The 21,899-nt window shown below is 39.3% G+C and overlaps 2 protein-coding genes and 1 pseudogene across 2 annotated transcripts in view; all 3 read right to left on the bottom strand.

The window, feature by feature from the left end:
- Nucleotides 1-21,899, bottom strand: part of LOC129771169 (DNA fragmentation factor subunit alpha-like) — a 159,507-nt gene that overhangs the window by 110,993 nt on the left and 26,615 nt on the right. The gene's annotated exons all lie outside the window — the stretch shown is intronic.
- LOC129771170 (uncharacterized) lies at nt 4,904-5,965 on the bottom strand. The gene is made up of 2 exons (XM_055774584.1): nt 5,434-5,965; nt 4,904-5,368 (listed from the first exon to the last, which is right to left on the bottom strand). The coding sequence occupies exons 1-2, from the start codon at nt 5,899-5,901 to the stop codon at nt 4,991-4,993; spliced, it is 846 nt and encodes a 281-aa protein (XP_055630559.1). The 5' UTR covers nt 5,902-5,965; the 3' UTR covers nt 4,904-4,990.
- On the bottom strand, nt 8,195-8,968 carry LOC129771172 (inositol monophosphatase 1-like; annotated as a pseudogene).

Genomic DNA, 21,899 nt, shown 5'->3' with positions numbered 1-21,899 from the left:
GAAAAAAGAACAACATCAGAATCTTTTTGCTTCCGCCCTAATGATATGGATAATAAGGGTAATGAAGGGCAGGCCTTACTAATTTGATTCCATAAAATTTTGTTTATAGTTCGTGGTTCTTCATTTACATGAAACATTGTTTCCTAATGAATAACTCTCCAAACCAAGGGTGTGTTATTTAACACGTTAAGCCTCGAATTTTTCCTGCTGCTCTTTCCATTCAGCGCGTATCAAAAACATATGCACAATATCAGTGTCGGTCCCAGTTCCTAAATATACTTATTGTATGAATAGAAGATAGTTAGCAACTCGACTAGAAAGCAGACAAATTTGGTAAAACCTCCGAAAACAAACCATATATATTTTTATTTTATTATTTTATAACCCAGTCACCTAGGGACCGACGCTGGGCTCAACGTGTCAACATCTGCTTCAAATGTGAAACACTGGTTTGCTGACTTCAAACGTAACCGTGGTCGCCAAGGGCTGTAGATGTCCCTCAGAGGCCACTGTACCGGAAAACATAAAAAATCCATTTGATGGTTCTGAATTAAAAAACAACAAAAACCAGGAACGTGAAGATGCGTGAAATAGCAGAGCCTTCGGTACATCCATTGGTCAAGTAAACAACGTTTTGCTCGGGCATTTGAATATGACAACCGATGTGCGAATGCCGGAGCAGAAGCATAAATTAATTGAGGATTTCCGAGCGATGTTACAATGTATACAATGTTTTTCTCGAAACTATTTTTTTCCGCAGGTGGTATCGATATCTCATGATCTTCTCGACCGATTTGGCTGAAATTATTTATCAGCATGTAAAAATGAGTAGTTATCTAAAGTGTTACATAGCCGTTTTCTAATATCCATTTTTTCAATTTTTTATGAGCATCTAAACAGCGATTTTTCATGAAATATAAATAATTTTTAATATAAATGGCCGCCATTTTGGCAATTTTTCGAATTTTCATATTTATCTTACCGAACGGACGTGAAAAATTTTTTGCTCCAGGAAGCATTCTCAGAATATGAATAAAAGAAGCTCAGCGCAAAGCTTGCACTGACGCGTATAAGCAAAGCAGAAGTGAAATATTAACTATAAACCTATCGATATTCATGTATGCCTATTCCTACCACAGCGGGTCAAATGACCCTTCATTGAAATATTAGTATGTAAATCTCAAAATGTATTATTTCGCACAATTTGATAAGGAGTAAATATTGAAGAATACACTGATGATTTTTTTAAGAAAAGTAGTAAAGACAAATGACGATGAGATAATGTTACTTGTATAGCTTGTATATTTTGAAAGAAATTCAAGAGGGGTTATTTGACCCCGCCGTGGTAGGTTTAGTGTTGGCTTAGCGAGCTTGAAAGAAACTTCATACAAACACATGAAACACAAATTTTTGCATTACTCGAGGATTCATCAAGCAAATGAAACCAAATTTTGTATGTGAAGGGTTTAGGGTGCAATAAATATTTCTATGATGGTTAGACTCTCCACCCCCCCCCCCCCCTCTCTAAGGGAGGGCTGTCATACAAATGAAACACAAATTTCTGCATTACTCGAGGATTAATCAAGCAAACGAGACCAACTTTAGCATGTGGAGGTTTTAGGATGCAATAAATATTTCTATGATGGTTAGACACTCCTCCCGCTCTCTAAGGGTGAGCTGCCATACAAATGAAACACGAATTTCGGCATAACTCGAAAACTAATCAAGCACAATTTGAGATGTGAGGGTTCTTGGGTATGAGAAAATCTTCTTCTATCTATAGCAAAAAAAAAAGGATCGCCGGATGTGTTGATAAAAGCAGAACTCGAGGAAGGAATTGTCTGATTTAAAGCTGTCTTTATTCTATCATATTTTCTGTATAAAACATTTATTCCATGTAACGGAGAAACATGTTATTTGCAAGTGGTTGAAAAATATTGAACGAGAATTGTGTCTGAAAATGATCTGATATTATAATGATGAGTTTTGTTAAAAATACTAGGAATTTTATAGTAAAAAGTAAATTCAACGGAGACGAATAGAAGATCAATCAATCGATCTTGGTTGGTTTTTCTTCGAAAGTCACTAAATGAATGTTAAAATATGTATCTCATAGAACAATTTGTGTTTGTAATAATTTGAATCGTGCAAAGTTCCATAAATATCGTTTTTAACAATGGAGCAAAAATCTCCTATCAACATTTTTCGATTTTCACAAACAATACTAGAATACTCCTCAAGTTCAAGTTTCAAATTAACCCCTGGTCTTATCTTAATAAGCAGAAAGACGACTACACGTAAATTCACTGAACTTCCAAGACAAAGCAAAAAAAAAAATCAAGAAATATTGTTTGTAAATATACTAAATATACGAAAAAAAACTCAATTACAAATTCAAAATTCGCAATAATTGTTGAGGAAAATCAAACAAATGATTTGAAGTCTCTTTTAACAAATAGAGAGAGAGAAAGGAAGAAAGGAAGAATAAAAGGAAAAAATAAAAAATAAAAGAAAGACAAAAAGAGAGAATAAGAGAAAAAAGGAGAGAGAGAGAGAAAAGAAGAAAGAAAAAAAAGAAAGAAGGAAAGAAAGAAAAAAGATAGACATAAATAAATAATAAAAAAAAGAAAAAAAAAGAAAGGAAGGAAAAAAGGGAGACAGTAATAAGATCGAAAGAAAGAAAATATAATACTTTGGTGCTTTCCAAACATTCCCCTCACAGATTGGATTTGATTATATTAAGTGTTAGACTCGATTATACGAGAAGCATTCAGAAACAACTGTCAGTAAAATCACGAAAAATCGAAAAATGCACTTGTTCAAAAAAATCAATCAGGCTTTCATAGTACTTCCCTTCCGATAAAATACACGATTCCCCGCGAGTTTTCCACAAGTTTTCTCCGAGCTTCTTGAAAATCGCCTCCTATGCTTCTACTACTGATATATTCTTGGTGAATCGACGGCCTCTAAGGTGTTTTTTCAGCTCAGGAAACAACAAAAAATAACAGGGAGCCAAATCTGGGGAGTAAGGAGGGTGTGGCATAGCTTGAATGTCGTTTTTCTCCAGGTACTCGGTTACAATTCGAGCGGTATGCGGCGTCGCGTTATAGTGGTGCTATATCCAAGTGTTATTCGGTCGCTAAGATGTTGTGTGTCGAACCTATGGATATGTTCATGATCTCGGCTATTCGTTCTACACTAATAGCCCTATCTTCTTGCACAAAAGTCCATATCGCGTTGATATTGACCTTCGTACAGGAGGTTCGGGTCCTTCCTCCGTGAGGAATCAGTTCACCCGATTCTAGACCATTTTTGAAGCTTGAGTACCATCGAAAAATTATTCTTTCATCATATCGACTGTCTGTGGCGCGGATTTACACAAGCAATGGCAAAATTTTATCGCACAACGTTGTTCATTTTTTAACGTCACGTCACACATAGCGAAAACTTCGGAGTCGAAAACCAACACGATTTCAAAACACATATACAGGGAAACTTCGATATAACGTACCCTCGTTATAACGTACCCTCGATATAACGTCACTCGATATAACGTACATTTCCAAAGTGTAAAGGAAATTCTTTTTCAATATTTATTTTCTGATAGAACAATGAATTATCTGTATTGTGATGCTAAAACAAGTTTTGTACCTTCAATCAATCCCGAAATATAGCGGGTTTTTTGATTCCGGATTCTAAATGAATCAAACTTTAATCAACAGTACGAAGGGAAACATCATGAGAAAGGCTGGCTTCGTATTCTGATTGAAGTTATTCATTAACTGTACTAAAACAGCAATACAATAGACTACGTTTGTGAGTACTTTATTATGCTTCGATATAACGTACAATTCGATACAACGTACAATTTTGAAAGTGAAAAGTACGTTATATCGAAGTTTACCTGTACTCATCCGCTATAAACGAGTGTAGGGACAATACTGACAGGTGTTCTGAAACAAAAAACTACGCTCTACACGCTCCCGAAGTCAATTCAACCGTAACCAGTGTTGCCTCTTCAACAAAAAAATCACTGACATATATAGTTACCTTCTTTGCAATTTCAAAAATTAAAAAAATATTTCAACTTTAAGGAGAAATTTAAATCACTATTTTAGGCACAATATAGTATAAATCGTGGCTTTCAAGACTATAATTGATGGTTCATCAGGAACTGCTCAAAATGATATTGCAGCGAAGTTAAAAAAGATAGGAGTTGGGTGCCAAAGAACGAATAGTACACCCAAACTAGCGTTGGCAGAAAACATGCCATCTTTGGCAGAAAAGATGCCATTTCCTGGTCATGAGAGTCAAATGCGCAAATAATGAGCTATTTCGAAGCTTAAAAATGGTTTGTATGTATGCGAGCAGACATCTCTTTCTGTTTTCTTTTCTCTTTTCATTTGGGATTGTGCAAAAAAAAAGTCCAGACGACGTCAATGGGGATCGAACCAAGGCCGGCTGGAATGCGAAGTTGCTTTACACGACCACGCTATCCATATAGCTGCCAGCGCTATTATGAAGGAGCTTGATAATATTACACCTCATCATAAAATGAAGTTGGAAGGTGTTTTCTAAGCCGATAAAGAAGAACATGAACGAGAATATATCTTTCTCTGTCTGGGCTTTCATTTAAATGTGTCTCCTGTTTCGCTCCCTCATATTGGCTCTAGCATATATATTATACAAATGATATACATGTATTGGGGAGTAGAACATTTTATGTTATCTTTCAGCTCATTTAATGTAATAAATCGGGATGCCAGAATATGTGCTAAACATTAACTTTGGTTGCTGTTGGAGAGCTTTAATTTTGTTGATACGAACAATGAAGTTTATCATACATTTCGAGAATAAAATGTTAAAAAACGTCTAAGATAACATACACTTTTGAGTTTTCTTCAATCTTTTGTTTATTTCATCTATTTCGATGAATAGACCATGCATTTCTTCAGAAAGTAAGAATTACCCAATACAACGAATCTTTTTCCTATGACAGTTGACCTTTAGTCACATCCACTTCAACCTTCTGGACTATTTCCAGTATACGCTGAGCTAATTTCTCACAACTAGCTGCAATCACGTCCGGCTTAAGAATATCATATTTTCCTCCCTTGATGTTTATGACAACACCACCAGCCTCTTGAACTAACAGAGCTCCTGCAGCAATGTCCCACGGTTTAAGGTAATCGATTGCATAGCAATCGATGTTACCGTTAGCAATATAAGCCAACGTTAGGGCCGCTGATCCCATCGCCCGTAGTCCGATGCATTCTTTGATGAATTCCAATCCACGACCAAAGATGTACGGACGAGCAGACGCGTAGCAAGCAATTGAAGATTCGTGTGCGACCAGAGCCTTTTTAAGCTTGAAGGAAGAGGAAAGACAGATCACGTAAATGTTTACAGTAAAATTGTAATGAGAAATTTTACTTCTCCTATTCCGCTAGTTTGTATTTTCCCTTCATTCAGGTAAGCTCCTTTACCCCTAACAGCCGAGAAGAACTCGTCCGAACACGGATTAAATACGATGCCAATCTTCAAATCACCATCCACAACTAGGGCGACCGATATCGCGATGAACTTAATCACCTTCACAAAGTTATTGGTTCCATCGATGGGATCAATAATCCAGGTTGGTCTCCCATCCAGCGGTTCTCTCAGGTTTACCTCACTTACACTCTCTTCGCCCAGAATACGGTGATCGGGAAAACGTTCAAGTAGACCCTTCACAAGCACATCCTCAACTCTTCGGTCATACTCCGTAAGTACGTCCCAATGGTTTCCCTTACATTGCACAGTTTTTGAAACGTTCCGAAAGCCTTTCAAAACTATTGAGCCACACTGTTTTGTGAGAGTGGATGCCAACTGGAACGCTTCCTCTATTTCCTGACCATTCATTTCAACGTTTGTTACGGCACTAACTGCTAGCTTCGATAAGATTACAGAATTGTTCGATAAGAAGAGAGCTCAAGTGACTAGACACTTGCATTCGCTTGCAAATGCAGAATGATATATTTGATAAGGTGATGAATAAAAATTATACCATCTATATAATCTCTAAAAGATTATAAGGGATTGCGTATCTCATGTAGCGATATGTATTTTCAGCGGCCTGTTTAAACAATAACGTGGTGTTTACGTTCGGCTTAGTTTGACATTTCATCTTGGTACGTGTTCGAGTAATTTAATTCTAAGAGGAATTAGGCCACGAAATAAAAGCTTCGCCGCGAGAACAATTTAGAACAAGTTTATTCACGCTTCGGACCGACGAATTAGCTCTTAATTCACTTCATGTTGACTCTGACTTCGACATCCTCTTCATTTCAATCCATTGTTGATGTTGTTTGCGGGATTCGGGATCATACTCAAATTATCATGTGTTACGAATCACCGAAAATTGCACAACGAGAATGATTTGCTAGTCCCAAGTGTCATTCTGTGTGTTCTTTGTGCAATTTGGTTGGTTCAGGTCCATCACGGAGAGCAATTACGAATTGTACAGTCTACCAAGCTCATACTCAAATTATCATATATTATCCGGTGCCCACCCGAAAACTACCACCTAAAATTCGATAACAATTCGTTATTTGTAAAATGGACGTCTGGGTTCATGAAATCTAAGAGCTATCACCATAAAATCTGAACTTAGACCTAATCTTCTCTAATGTACAATCTTTTTTCCGTTATTGATTTGCCCATACTTCGCATGTTATAATAGGAGTGCCGGTAAGTTTCTTGGTTTTTTTTTTCAAATATTAATGCTTCATTCTGCAAAAATAGTTACAAATCTAATATTGAAAGTATTGCCCATCGCTAGTCACAACTTTTCCCATCTTTCTGGAAATTCACGGATCCTTCTTTTTCATTTGACTACAATAAAATTGATTTACAAATACATATTTATGGTGAAAAACTAAAAATATGTTTTATCACTTTTGTCTCAAATTCCGGACACCATTTTTGTCACTGACTCATATTCCGATCACGAACACTCGAATTCCAAACAGCAAATATGCATTTTTTTTAAATCATTACTTTTGAACTACTGAACGATTCACATGATCGATATATCAAATTAAAGTCAATCAGCTAGTCTTTTTTGGAAAAATGTTATATTCACAAAAAAAATTGGATTTTGCTTTCGTAATTATTGATTGTATTTGTTTTTTTATAGTTTACATGGTTTCGAAACCAAGGGCGCTATATCGTATCGTATCAATACTTGTAAATGATGTTAAAATGAAGTCTATAATCAAAAGAATGTCAAGGTTTTGGTTGTATTAAATTATTTATAACAGTAAAGTTCAGTAAATTCACATTGAAAAATGAAGTGTTCGCAATTTTAATCATGCGTAGAAACATGATTCATATTCCGAACACTAATTTCAATGAAGATTTCTGCATAAAATATCGTTTTTTTCATTCATTCAATGTAGATTCGTACAAATTCTAGCACTTAACATGAAAACAATAAACAAAATAGTTTAAAAAACTACAAAAAACTGAAAAATTAACGATGCTTACAGAATTTGCTAACGCAAACATTTAATCATTGGTTTTGACTGTCACTTTTTTGCAAATGTCTAATATTATAAATTATAGTCTATATTGATACCTGTAAATGATGTCAAAATGAAGCCTATACCTCAAAGAATGTCTGTGTTTTCATTATTCAATTATTTATAACATGAAAGTTTAGTAAATTTATATTTAAAAATGAAGTGTTCGAAATTTGAGACTGTTCGGAATATGAAACAAAACGGTATTCGAAGTGGCTTTTTGACATATACTGAAAAAGACGCGCAATGACAGTTGCTTTCCAACGGTTGTCTGGAATTTTGATGCACTGGAATAATAATCAGTATTTTAGAGAACAGATTGAATCTCTTTCTTCGAATCATTGTATTATTGGGGTATAAAATAGGTTTTGATGTTTTTTGGAACTCTAAAGCTTTTTTCCAATGAAATTGGTACAATGCATTTCATTCAAAACATCGCCATTTCTAGCTACGACTTTGACCCAATTTTTGGTATCTTCGTATGAAGTCAAGTGCTGTTCGCCTAAGCCATGAGGAGCTTGACTAGGAGAAGTCGGAAGCACCAATGATCCACTGGTGGAGTTGGAGCAAGCTGCAACATGTGGCCGAGCATTATCGTGCAGAGAGAACTTTTTGTAATGTCTTTCAGTGTATTCTATGCTCAAACAGCCCTAATACTCAATTACATTGCAATTTTGCGTGAAATTTAGAACTTTTGGCCTTCACCTAAGTCGACTTCAACCTTCCGAACTATTTCCAGAATTCGCTGGACCAGTTTCTCACTACTAGCTGCAATCACATCCGGTTCAAGAATATCATATTTTCTTCCATTGATGTTCATAAGAATACCTCCGGCTTCTTGAATCAACAGAGCTCCGGCTGCGATATCCCACGGTTTGAGGTAATCAATAGCATAACCGTCGAGGTTTCCACTAGCAATGTATGCCAACGTTAGGGCAGCTGATCCCGTCGCTCGCAATCCAATACACTCCTTGATAAATTCCGAGCCAAAGATGTACGGATTAGCGGGTGCATAGGCCGCGATTGAATATTCGTGTGCGACCAAGTTCCCATCCACAACTAGAGCGACCGATATCGCAATGAGCTTAATTCCCCTCACATAAATAGTTGGTGGTTCCATCGATGGGGTCAATAATCCAGGTTGGTCTCTCATCCAGCGGTTCACGCAGGTTTGCCTTTCTTGCACTCTCTTCGCCCGGAATACGGTGATCCGGGAAACGATCGAGCAAACCATTAACAATCACATCCTCAACTCTCCGATCGTATTCAGTAACAATGTCCCCACGTTTTCCTTTGCATTGTACAGATTTTGAAGCGTTTCGAAAGCCTTCCAACCCCGTTGAACCACACTGTTTTGTGAGAGTGGCTGCTAACTGGAACGCTTCTGCAATTTCCTGACCATCCATCTCGACGGTTGGCTTGACACTAACCGCTAGCTTTGATTAGATTACAGAAGTGACCGATAACGAAAATGACCAGATAATTTTGCACAGCATACACTTACGAATGAAAAAATTATACGTGTGATAAGACCATAGTGATGTAACGGCTTTTAATGCGCGGATATAATCGTTTATTGTGTTTTTGACGTAGGACTATGTCTTTTATTTTTGTACAAGGGAGCAAGTGCAAAGTTTCGAAGACGAGAGCGTTACGCCGGAACAACAATATTCAGAGCGTTAATACCTGCTAACCAAATGAACGAAATAATATGATAACCACTTCATTGAAATATAAAATGTCTACTCGTTATATGCTTGTTAAATGTTGATCCGATAACTTGTTTAAATAGCATTAAAATTGCTTTGATAACACACACATCTGTATATAAGCGGGTGTCCGCTCGGAAATCCATTTCAAGAACGTCGTTTGATGCTGCTGAAAGCGGACAAGATTTGCTGAGGAGCATCGAACGACAATGAAGTGTCTTTTTCAAGGCAGGAAGGAAATTAGAATTGGTCCTAGAGACGAAAATTCAAGAAGAATAATAAAAAGAAGAAATTTACTCAATGGACGAATGACTTTTGGGTTAGTCTCTTAAAAAACAAAAACTGAACAGGAAATCCATTTAGTTTTAATTGTGAAGCAGGTGTATAATGTTCTCGCTCGCTCACCAATACACACACTATCTTCCGTTTCTATTTCCCTGCCGATCTGATTGGAGCCTTTAGTAAAAAACAAACTATCGATGATGAATCGATAATGATTGCGATAGGTGCAGAGAGTTTGTGTACTGAATCGCACGCAAGGGTTGTTGATTTTATGCGTTGACAAAGATACAGCTATTCCATGCCAAACCGATATAGTGGTCCTCAGATTTTTGTTAAAAGTGGTAGATTTGTTCTTTATCACAAAAACATTAAACTCGTTTTTTTTTATTTTTTTCGTTAGTGTAACCATTTCAGTTTTAGGGTGGTCCAAAAAATAACCTTTTTCACCGATTTGAGACGAAAAATATCCGTTTTCAGGGAAAAAATAGCTGAGAATATAGGCGAGGCGAGAGAATGTTATACGCTCACTTCGATTCTCGCGAGAAATTCAATGCCGATTTTATTTTTCGTCGAGTTATGATTGCCAAAAAATAGTTTCGTTTTCAGTGACTCCTTGATGACGATAATGGTTTTTCACTTCTTCAGTACAGCTGAAAACATTGCATGAAAACATGCGGCAATATTGGGTTTCATCGTGAAGTGAACATGAGATGGATTAATATTTGTACAATTCAGACGCTGTCGTAACAGACTAACGTTGGTAAAGTTAGCTTTGATTTTTCGCTCCATATTTCCAGTACCAAATGAGAGACGAAAAAGCATTCTCGTTGAACTTCCGAGATAGAGATTTTCCACATATCTTCCTCTCTGAAAAATAATTTTCGGTGAAAAGGAAGAGACGAAAATATCGACAATACAAGGTTCATCGAAAACTAGATTGATTGACTGAATATTTATCGCGCAGCCGAGCGAGAATTTCGACTTCTGGTTTCGATTGTTCCTCCGCTCTCTGGTGTGTACCAGTGGATCCATGTTTCGTCGACGATCACGAAACCATGCAGAAACTCCTTCGGATTGCGCTTAAACAGCGTCAAACACTGCTCTAAAGTGGTCTCACGGTTGCGGGTGTTGTCTGGAATGAGCAAACGCGGCACCCATCGCGCCGACAGCTTTCTCATTCCCAAAATTCCATGCAGGATATGACCCACGCGGTCTTTTGAGATGCCTACTGTTCCAGCTATCTCGCGCACCTTCAATCGGCGGTCTGCCAATACGAGATCGTGGATTTTTGTCACGTTATCCTCCGTGGTAGTTGTTTTCGGAGCACCTGGACCTGGCTCATCAAAAACCGACGTGCGACCACGTTGAAACTCGTTAAACCAATTTTTGACGGTCGTCATCGAAGGAGGAGAAGAGTCAGAGTATACATCATCCAAACGCTCTTCGATTTCGCTGCGCGATTTCCCTTCCAAAAACAAGAATCGAATCACAAACCGATAAAGCTCTTTTTCCATTTGTCTAAAATCCGCGGACACGCCCGCTTCCACATTCGGTCAAAACAAAACTACGAGCCCGATTCGGCTGAAATTTTGACAGTGGCCGTTTACGAGAATGTACTACACGATAGTAATCTCTCTTGCGATACTGACACCATCGGGCGAGCTGAGCACTTATCGGACATAGCAATATTAGATCAATATTAGCAGCGTAACAAGAGACACATCGCAAATGAGCATGCATCAAAGCTTTTCACATACTTTACATACACTTCCCAACTTCATTTTATGATGTGATGTAATATTATCACGCATTTATGCAACAGCACCAGTGGTTATGTGGATAGCGTAGTCGTGTAAAACAGTCTTGCATTCCAGCCGGCCTTGGTTCGATCTCCGCTTGACATCGTTTGGACTTTTTTTTTGGGTACAATTCCAAGCTGATGTTCAGTCTGAGAGAAAGAGATGTCTGCTCCCATAGATACAAACATTTTAAAACTATTGAAAAAATGTTCTTTTATTTGTTCATTTCACCCTTCCGAACACAAAAAAGCATTTTTTTTTTCTGCCGAAGATGAAATTTTTTCTGCCAACGTTAGTTTGGGTGTAGTCTTATGTAAAAAAATAGTAATGAATTTACATTCATATTTTCATATCAATATTTTCATTTGTATTCACTAAAGTCAACAGGATTAGCCCTCATGATCGGATTAAATATTGGGTTGGGGAAAAAGAAATGTCGTATATTATCAATATATGGCAACACTTAAGCATATCTTGTGTTGTACTTATCGCATCGGGTCATACTATACGGCTATTTAAAGACGACAATCTGTGCTACAAGTATCGTTTTGACAGTGTTGTGCTAGTTTGAATTTAGTCAAAGCAAAGATGGCGTCGAAACAACACGTGCTCCGCGAACGCATTATACGGTTCTACGAAACGCATTACCAGCAAGGAAAAAAGTTCACGGTGGCACATTTTAAGGAAGAAAATGTACCTGTCAGTCGTATCCTGGGTTCCCTGAACGTATAGTGGAAGGACGGAAATGGTCGTCCGGTGACGATAATGACGAAGAAGAGGAAGACATCGTTAAAGAAGCTATTTGACAACAAGGACGCAACCAGCCTGCGTGACGCCGGTCGGAAATATGGCTGCTTCCACGTATTGATCCATCGGACTCTCAAGACGGAAGGAATCGTCTGCAGGAAGAAGACGAGGTCGCCGGAGTACACGGAGGAGCAGATTGAGACGGTTAAATCACAGTGTCGGTGGATGACCAAAATATACCGCGGGACGTCTTTCGTTCCGGACGACGAAAGCTATTTTCCACTGTCCAAAACGCATACTCCAGGAAATGATAATTACTACTCCAGCGACAAGTCATCCACATCGCCTGAAGTGAAATACAAGTTCAAGCACAAGTTTGAAGAAAAGGTTTGTTGTACATCGCCATTTCCGACCGGGGCATTTCAAAGCCTTGGTTTAAGCCGAGCGGTCTGGCAATCAACCAACAAATCTATCGAGAAGAGTGCTCGATAAAATCCTGCTGCCGTTCCTGAACGAGCATCACGCGAATGGGAAGTAAGTCTTCTGGCCGGACAAGGCGTCTTCCCATTACGCCACGAAGATTTTTATTCTTTATTATTATTGATTCATCTGACAGAAATAGTCTTAATGAATAATCTATCACGTTTTAAAATACATGCAGTCTTCTAATACTATTAACAAATTGTGACGTGGACATTCCAAATTCAAACACTGATTCAACGGACGAAAACATGCGGATCATTGCACAAACAGGTTGGTTGTATCCATACAAAGTACGATGAAATCCCGGCTGCATTAGGGATCGGTATCTCAGCATCCTACCCGAGGCTCGAAAGTCCAAAAGCGATAGGAGATACGAGCAGTCGACATCGCCATTGAGTAGTTTAACTACAAACGTCGCTTGTTGAATCTTTCGTCTCCGATCAAGTGTTTCAAGTCCAAGCAAGCGACACCTGTCGGCATATGCTGGTAGGTTCAATGGGTCACGCCACGGTAAATTTCTGAGCGCAAGCCGTACAAACCTCTTTTGCACTCGTTCAATCCTTAGGTTCCACGTGACATCATTAGGAGCCCAAACAGCAGATGCATTCTCCAGGATCGGGCGAACAAGAGAGCAATACAATGCTTTTAGGCAATGCGGGTCCTTGAAATCTTTGGCAATCTTGAATAGAAAACCAAGTTGTCGGTTTGCCCTAGATATGGTCCAGGTATAATGAGAATGGAAGGAAAGTTTAGGATCCAGCACTACGCCAAGATCTACCACTTCATCTACTCTCTCAAGAACATTTTCAACGATGTGATAGTCAAAAATGATTGGGTCCTTGGATCGATGAAAGGTCATTACATGGCATTTACCGATGCTAATAACAAGTTTGTTCTTGCGGCACCAGTGAACAAACTCATCGAGTAGCCTTTGAAGACGTAGACAATCCCCGATGCAACGTACCACGACATAGATCTTCAAATCATCAGCATACATAAGTTTGTTCTTGAAGTCTAACGAAGATGCAGCGTCATTGAAATATAACACGAACAATAAAGGTCCCAAATTGCTTCCTTGTGGGACACCAGATACGCTCACAAACGATGATGATACGCTAGAGCCATGCTTGACACGAAGCTTCCTATCAGTAAGGTACGACGACAACCACGACACCAATCTGTTCGATGCGCCCATCCGTGATAGTTTACACAGTAGCACTTTGTGGTCGATCTTATCAAAGGCTGCCTTTAGGTCTGTGTAGATCACGTCTACCTGTGCCTTTTCTTCTAAAGCTTCGAAACAAGTACTGGTGAAATCCAACAGATTGGTACTTACGGATCTACCGGGAATGAAACCGTGCTGATCGGACGAAATGTGGGACTTAGTAGCATGTAGAATTTGATCACTGACGATAATCTCAAAAATTTTCGATGCAGCGGGGAGGCTGGTTATTCCACGATAGTTCTTCACATTACGTCGATCCCCACTTTTGTGTACAGGTAACATATATGATTCTTTCCAGCACATGGGAAACACTCCTCTTTCAAACGAGTGTCTGAAAATGAAGGCAAGCGGCTCTGCAACTGCAATTATGCAGCGACAGAAGACAGATGCAGGGATACCATCCGGTCCAGGAGAAAATGAATTCTTCAATTTCTTGGAGGCGTGGATGATCATTGCAGGTAATATTTCAAACGTATCCAAATCTACTGCATCCGCAACGATGTTAGACGCAGCCAGTTCAGCATCGGAATCGCTAGATGGCTCGGGTTGAAAGACGGAAGCAAAATGTCTCGCGAAGAAGTTGCACGCTTCGGCTTCATCACTGGATTCCTTGTCTTCATACACTAAATTGGACGAAACTATTGGGTTTTTGCGTTTGCTATTGACAAAGCTCCAGAAGGATTTTGGATCACGACGTAGACCAAACTGCACCCTTAATACATGTGATTTGTAGAGTGCAGCATTTAGATGCCTGTAGTCATCGCTTGCATGTTTGAAATTGACTTTTGTAAAGTTGGATCGATGAGTTCGCATACGTCGCTGCCATTGATTGCGTACACGCTTCGCCCTCCGGAGGAGAGGCGTACTCCAAGGAGGTGAAATTGGGCACCGTTTCAAAGGAACGTTCGCAATCAGCCATTGGCGAATGATGTCGCAAAATTTGAATGCCATGTCATGGACGTTCGTACAATCGTAGATACAACTCCAATCAGAACCGGACAGATGGGCAGAAAGGCTGTCAAAATCAATTTTGCGGTAATTTATTTTCCTTTCTTCTACATTTCCCACTGGAAGCGAAGTCACTGATTTAGCTGGTGCGTTGAAGCGAATGGTCAAAGGAGGGTGATGAGGATCTACGGACATTAGTGAATCAACGGCGGTCAATACTTCAGCATGGCTTCCTTCGGTTAAAAAAACCAAATCCAATGTACGGCGCAGGTGATTTAGTTGTGCATTAATTTGATTCATGTTCAAGAAATCCATTCCGTCAATCAGCGCTGCGCTCGCCGGAGTCAAAAGTATCGGGTTGTCGAGACGTAAGCTGTTGTCGTCGTTAGACCATGCTAAACGCGGCTGGTTATAGTCGCCACAAGCGAGAATGATAGCTTCGGAGTTGGCGGACACACTTAGTTCACGGACGGTGGCGATATGATCTTCCATCAAAACAACGTCCCGGCTTTTATCGGGTGGAATGTAAATGTTACACATCAGAAAACGATGGCCCCGAATATTCGCAGAAACACACACTTGCTCCAGTCGATTTCCGTTAAGCGTGTCGATGCGTGTGCTCACGTGTCGATTGGCGACAGCTATCAGTACACCGCCAAAATTACGCTTGTCGCTATTCAGAGAACATCGATCACATCGAAAAACGTTGTACGATAATCCGAAAATTTGCAGTGAATTGATGCTATCGTTTAGTCCAGTTTCCGTCAGCAATATAACGTCATAACCGCAGTCGAGGGAAGTAAGAAATATATTGTCCAGCTTGGTCCTCAATCCTCTTACATTTTGGTAATAAATCCAGACGGCTTCATCGATGGAAGTAGAAGTATGCTGCAACACAGACTGATTGAGTGCTGGGGTCGAGAGAATAGAATGGATATACTCGCCTGTGATGGGAACCCTTGGGTTCCCACCGTCCTCATCATAACGCATTGGAACATCGATCAATTCTGCATTGCATCTACCGGTGGTGTGATGGATGTTGGCGTCAGGTTGACAACGGGAGGTTTCCGAAATTTTTGGACAGTAATCTCCTCGAACTCACGGAACATGATGCCCTCTGGCCAAGACGAAGGGTCCATTGCTTTGGATTTCAAAGCTGGATCAAGCCCGACTTTGAACGAGATGAAGGTCATGTTGCCGATGTCTGCTCCTTTGGGGACCAGTTTGACTACATCGGGATCCTGGGTTAATTGCAAATTTGCACGCACCATTGCTGAAATTTCCCCATTGGTCACATCGGGACGTATGCGAGACAGGTAGAGCCAAAATTTGGGTGCTGGTTTTGCACTGATGGCAACAGATACAACATCATTCCCAATCAGCTTAGAGCCAGACTGACATTCAGACGATTTTTGTGTGACATCAGGTCCACGAAGACGTTTGGCAGCTCGAACAGGTTCTAATGAGGGCCAACGCTTCACTGCGGGTGACATGGTCAACGAAGTGGGCCTAGATGACAATTGCTTTATTTCCGATTGCAAATTGGTGATTGCTTCCGTGAGTGCAGCCAGCGGAGATTTTTCATCTGCTACCTTAGTAATGGAGCGGAGATGGGAATTGCTGAACAGCTCAGCGCATTCATCGCACATCCAAAAGAGATTTTTCCGATGTGACGAGAAATAGCCCAGAAGGGCACGTGTCACTACCGGCTGGCCAGCACATTGCAAGTGGAATATGCCACCACAATATCCACGGCATGTGACGAATTCAATGCCGTTTATCATTTGGCAGCAGTTTGCACAAATCTTCTCCATGATAACCGTCGAACTTATTCGCCTATCGGTAGGCTTACAGCACAGCACAAACACAAGAACAGCAAAGAGGTGCCGAGGAATGTTTATTGTTTTTGTGTAAAAGTGGATGATAAATCAGATGAACAAAACGAAAACTTTTAGGCAGCTACAGTTGCAACACAAACGTAAGCACGATAATATCGATAACTTTGTCACATTCGCACAACAAACAGTCAATGGACAGTCACTAATTAAAAAATATTTGAGTGCGAAATCACAATAAAAACGGTAAGGAATAACGATCAAAACAAACACGATTTGACTGAATCTGTAAGATGCTGGCGTATCTTGAGGAGAAAAAGATACCGTTCGTGCCGAAAGATCGTAACCCAACAAACTTGCCCCAGTGCCTCCCAATAGAGGATTTCTTTGGCTCACTCAGTGCCCTAGTGTATAAAAACAATTGGGGGGCCAAGGACACGAAGCAACTGACTACAAGAATTCGGAATTGTATCCGGAAAATGGACGTAAGTGCCGTTCTCTCGGTTCTCTACTGTGAGTAGCTTGACCGTTGGAAGCAGGCGATTAACCAGAAGCGGCCAGAAATGATCAATAATAATGGTGTTGTTCTCCACCAGGACAACGCTCGGCCTCATACATCTTTAATGACCCGCCAGAAGCTACGAAGCTCCAAGTGATTATCATCTCTTCCGGTCCATGCAAAACGCTCTTGGTGATACTAAGTTGGCCTCAAAAGAGGCTTGCGAAAACTGGCTGTCTGAGTTTTTTGCAAATAAGGAGGGGGGGGGGGATAATGAAGTTGCCTTCTAAATAGCAACAAATTGGATAATTTTAAGTATGTTAAATAAAGCGTCAAATTTCGATCAGAAATACGACATTTCTTTTTCCCCAACCCTATATAATCAATATATATTTAATCTACTAATACCACTTAACTAGACAACTAACTAATGTGTAAATGTGTGATGTGTCTTTATTATTCTCTTGTCATGTTTTCATTTCATGTTACACATTCAAAATGGTACCGGGCAGACGGGTCAATCAGAAAAGTCCGGTGAGCTGTACGCGGTCCGCGGGTCGAAGGTTGAGTATAGCTGTTCTAACCGGCCTTGCAGCCCAAGTTTCCCCGTCTTGAACGACCGAAACCGGCCAAATTTAAATTCACCGTTCGAATTTTATGTTGCCATCCTGCGAAAGGTGCTGGCAATGATTAGATATAATTTCGCTAAGATATACTAGAAAATTATTTGGATAATCAATATGTTCAGTGTTTCAGTGCCAAACTTGACAGCGAGCAATGGTTAACTCTGTTAATGTTAATGAATTTAATTCACTTATGATGTACGTGAATATGAATAAAAAGCAACATAATGTACTATGAAGTCCTAGGTCCCTCCGGTTAAGTCTCCGATATTACCCATGTAGGATTTTCGAAAATTAGTAGCTTTTAAACTGCTTGATCGTTTTTTGAAAGAATGAAAAGTATTTAAGTGAACTTTTTAAAAAAAGGGGGAAATTATCTGTACCTAGAGATCCGGATGGATGCTTGATGTACATTCTTTCAAATATATACAAGGAATTTATAATTTTAGACAATTTTTTTTCTTTTTTTCAAGTTGGTACTACTATCAGTGGTCTTAATGTCAATCTTAAGATCAATCTGTCATTTAGTTTGTTTATAGTGTCATTAAGAACAAGTAAACTTTTTTTTGCTCGGTGTTTTTTTTTGATATGGATAATTCTATTGATCAAAGGTATTGTGTGAAATTTTGTGTCGCAAACAAAATTTCTTTTACTGACACGTAGAAAGTGTTGTGTGTTCCCGTGCTCGAGTAGTTAGCGTCCCACATTATCATGCCGGGAGTTCGGGTTCGATTCCCGTTCTGACCGGGGGATTTTTCATCAAAGAAATTTCCTTCGACTTGGCTTAAGAAATCTCAACTAAGTATTAATAAATGACGCTAGTTAATGCATACGTTGAGACGGCAAAAGTTCCACAAGGTACGTTAACGCCATTCAAAACGAAGAAGCACGACTAGTGCCAAAAGAGCTCTTCACTGGCATAATTACTGGCGACGAGACATGGGTGTCGAAGACATAAAAACGAATTCGCTGCATGAACTGGAAGCAATTCCTTAATACATCCATAAAAAGTGGTTCGGTGACTGGGTTCTTCGTTGGAAAAAGTGTATTGCTTCAGAAAGGACCTCTTTTGAAGGCGATAATATAAATTTAGACGATGAATATAGCATTTTTTTTAAAAACCACAAATTCCCGGTATGTATTTGACGGCATGAACGTCAGTATTAACATAAAAAGACTTATTACATGCATTAGCATTATTAGTTGCCCGCAGCTGGTTCCTTAAATAATGAGTTTATCCCATTTAATGGGCGTATTGAAAATTAATTTTAACGCCGCAGAATTTACGATTGGTTAGGACATTGAAGCAACAATATTTCTTTGAATTGAAAACTTCAAAGCTCACCTTTCCTGGAAATATAATTTTACAATCCTTCCCAAATGTATCTGTATTTTTCTTGTAAGCCGTTGTGCTCTCGTTTGTCTGAGAAAGTGAAAATAAACACGAAGAATACTCGAACACGGCGGCTGCTGTTTTATTATATTTTTCACCCCCCTTCAAAGTGTTCAAAGCACTCAGTGGAAACGACTCGAAGAGGCTGCCACGAAGCACCTGAACCTGAACCGACGAACCTCTTTGGGGATCACATGTTTTTTGCTCGGCGTGGGATGCATAACTTTGTACACTTCGGTTGTTGACATTTGCTATCGGTCAAAGGTGAAATGGCTGGAGACGGATATTCATAACGCAGCAGACAGACAGACGACTTTGACAGGCTTTAACTACACGACTGAGGGATTAAGTTTGGTTGGCGCAATAATTCATCGTTATCATTACAAAACGAGAGGGGGAAGGTGAAGCCATAGCTCGATCCGAAACGTGGTTCGAAGCCTACCATCCGAAATACTTGCATGAATAATAGATTCAATGGAGAGAGAGTGTGTGTATGATGGTGAAGTGAAAACCACCCACTGAGGTGGACCGACCTCATGATAGAATATGTAATGGTTTTCTGATTAATCATGGATAATGGCATTCAGAAATCGTAAAGTTCGTGTCGAGTGCGCCGAGGTGCGGGGAAATGTGAGTTTTATGCTAAACGCGTCCGTAGAATATGAGTACTATGTTACACTGATTGGAAATAATGGTTGTTAGGAATCAGAGTTTTTCATGAACTGAGGAGAAGCGAAGTATATTTTCCGAAGGCCGAGAAAATCGTGTTATTTCCTTTGATCTGTCAGGGCAGATCCGTGTAAGACGTTTTCCCATAACCCTAATAAAGTTTACCAGAAGGATGAAACGTGCTTGAGGCTGACACGTATTGATGCACTCATGTATAAATAGGTTCTGTCACATAAATAGGTTCTGTTCACCTTCTCCGATCGATAGGGCAAACGACTTACATCGTTTTTTTTTGTCCCGTGCGGAATAATACAATTTTTGTTATTGTACTAGAGGGGTATGAGAATATTTGCTTCCTCGAGAAGAGAAAGCAATATTTCTTCGCTTTATTTTAAGTGTTTCACTTTACAACGATCTCATAACTCTAGGAAAGATGATATTGACAGAGAGTTGGCTATATGAGAACGTTCACTCGTTGTCTTATTGTTGAGAAATGTGGGTTTAAATTCAATCACAATGCTTGCTTTTATCCTATGCATCAGCGCATGGATCTGAGTTGTTTCAGAATGAATATTCATTAGTGACTCAATAATATATGAGCCAATACACAAACAGAACCGCATAGTGATTGAATAACATGACATGAATAACAATAACATGAAACTTCATCGTTCAGCTGTAGACTATGTTTAAGATGAGCTCCATTTATCCTATTCACAGATGGAACTAACGGATATCAGGTGAATTTATAAGGAAACTATCACGAGTGTGTGAAGTTTGTGTGGATACACGTGAGCGGTGCAATGAAATGACCGTTTTCAAGCTTAGAAACAAATAATTCCTACCTTGAGAAACCTTGAGAATTCGTAGTCAATCCTTCTACCCGTACACTGTCGAAGTTTAATAAAAACGGGGAGCTCTGTTTCATAGTGATAGAAAACCTAAATCATATATAGTTTCACAATGTTTAAAGGCCTGAGTAGGGGAGGTCGCGTTTCCACAAATGTTCATGCCAATTCATGCACCATCTCAGATTGTAGTGAAACTTTGTGGTGTAAAACCATTGGCTATTAATGCAACTTGCAATTTGATTATTACACATGGTCTGGGTGATAAGCAGTACCGTTCAAAGACAACGGTTTGATTCGTGAATAAATGATATTCGGACTGTGCAATATGGCGAGTATGAAAGAAAGTTTTGACGGGTTTGGTAAAATGTAGTCGAGCGTTGTCATGCTTTATAATCATTTTTCGTATCTCTATTCGTTTTTCGACGTTTTTTCCGTGCCCGGCTCAATTGCATCAATTGAATTCGATGCCGTTCCCCAGTGATGATTCTGTTCGAATCCATAGGGGTAAAATAAAATCGGCCTATTATCTACGCATCCTGAGCATCTTCTATTCTATTTCTTTGATTTCTACTGTCATTTTCTTTCTTTTCGAAAGTAGAAGCTTCATTGAAGATTGGAATTGCTCGAATGGGCTAAGTTCGTTATAATCGTCAAAGATTTTCGCTTCGCATGCGGAAGGATTTTACCAAAATGTATTGTCTTCGACTGATTTCGAAATAGTGGTATGAAAAGAGCCAGAGGAGCACATAACAGTTACGCTTACCACTACATCATCGACAACGGAAACTGTTTATTCATGCTGTTCTACTGCACAACCTTCGTTTCAAAGAAAAAGAATCTGCTCGAATATAGGAATGTTTCAGTTCGCTCTGAAAATGACGATTTAAATTATCATTTCAACTGTGAAGAATGAAACGAATGAACGTAAAGCGAAAATAGTGTGCACGGAAGGGGAAAGACATTTTTTTCTACGAGCGTAGAAAGAGAACAATATTGAAGCAGCGTGAACAAGCTGGTTTTTATTGTGTGACGATTTGCCAATGAAAGGAAGTTTGTATCTAGAAGCCGAGTGTGACAAACAGTAAACGCGAAAATAAATGAAGAAATGTCACAAAATGTCTCATTAGTTTTTTCTTGTTTGTAAGTTAGCTCAATTTGTTTCAATTGTTGTTTACGAATTTGTAGATACATTTAATTAACACAAGTTTGGACTTGGGTAGATTGTACACTTGGTAGTTACTCTCCGTGATTGACCTGAACCAACGAAATTGTAC

This window comes from Toxorhynchites rutilus, chromosome 2 (genome assembly GCF_029784135.1).
Source record: "Toxorhynchites rutilus septentrionalis strain SRP chromosome 2, ASM2978413v1, whole genome shotgun sequence".
In the NCBI taxonomy this organism is placed as follows: domain Eukaryota; kingdom Metazoa; phylum Arthropoda; class Insecta; order Diptera; family Culicidae; genus Toxorhynchites; species Toxorhynchites rutilus.
This window is presented reverse-complemented; position numbering and strand designations above follow the sequence as displayed.

What these genes read in the sequence shown, in the direction of transcription:
- LOC129771170 (XM_055774584.1), bottom strand. Translation starts at nt 5,901, where the DNA reads ATGAATGGTCAGGAAATAGAGGAAGCGTTCCAGTTGGCATCCACTCTC. An exon ending in AAACTAGCGGAATAGGAGAA is followed by an intron (nt 5,369 to 5,433) that starts GTAAAATTTCTC and finishes TCTTCCTTCAAG; the next exon opens with CTTAAAAAGGCTCTGGTCGC.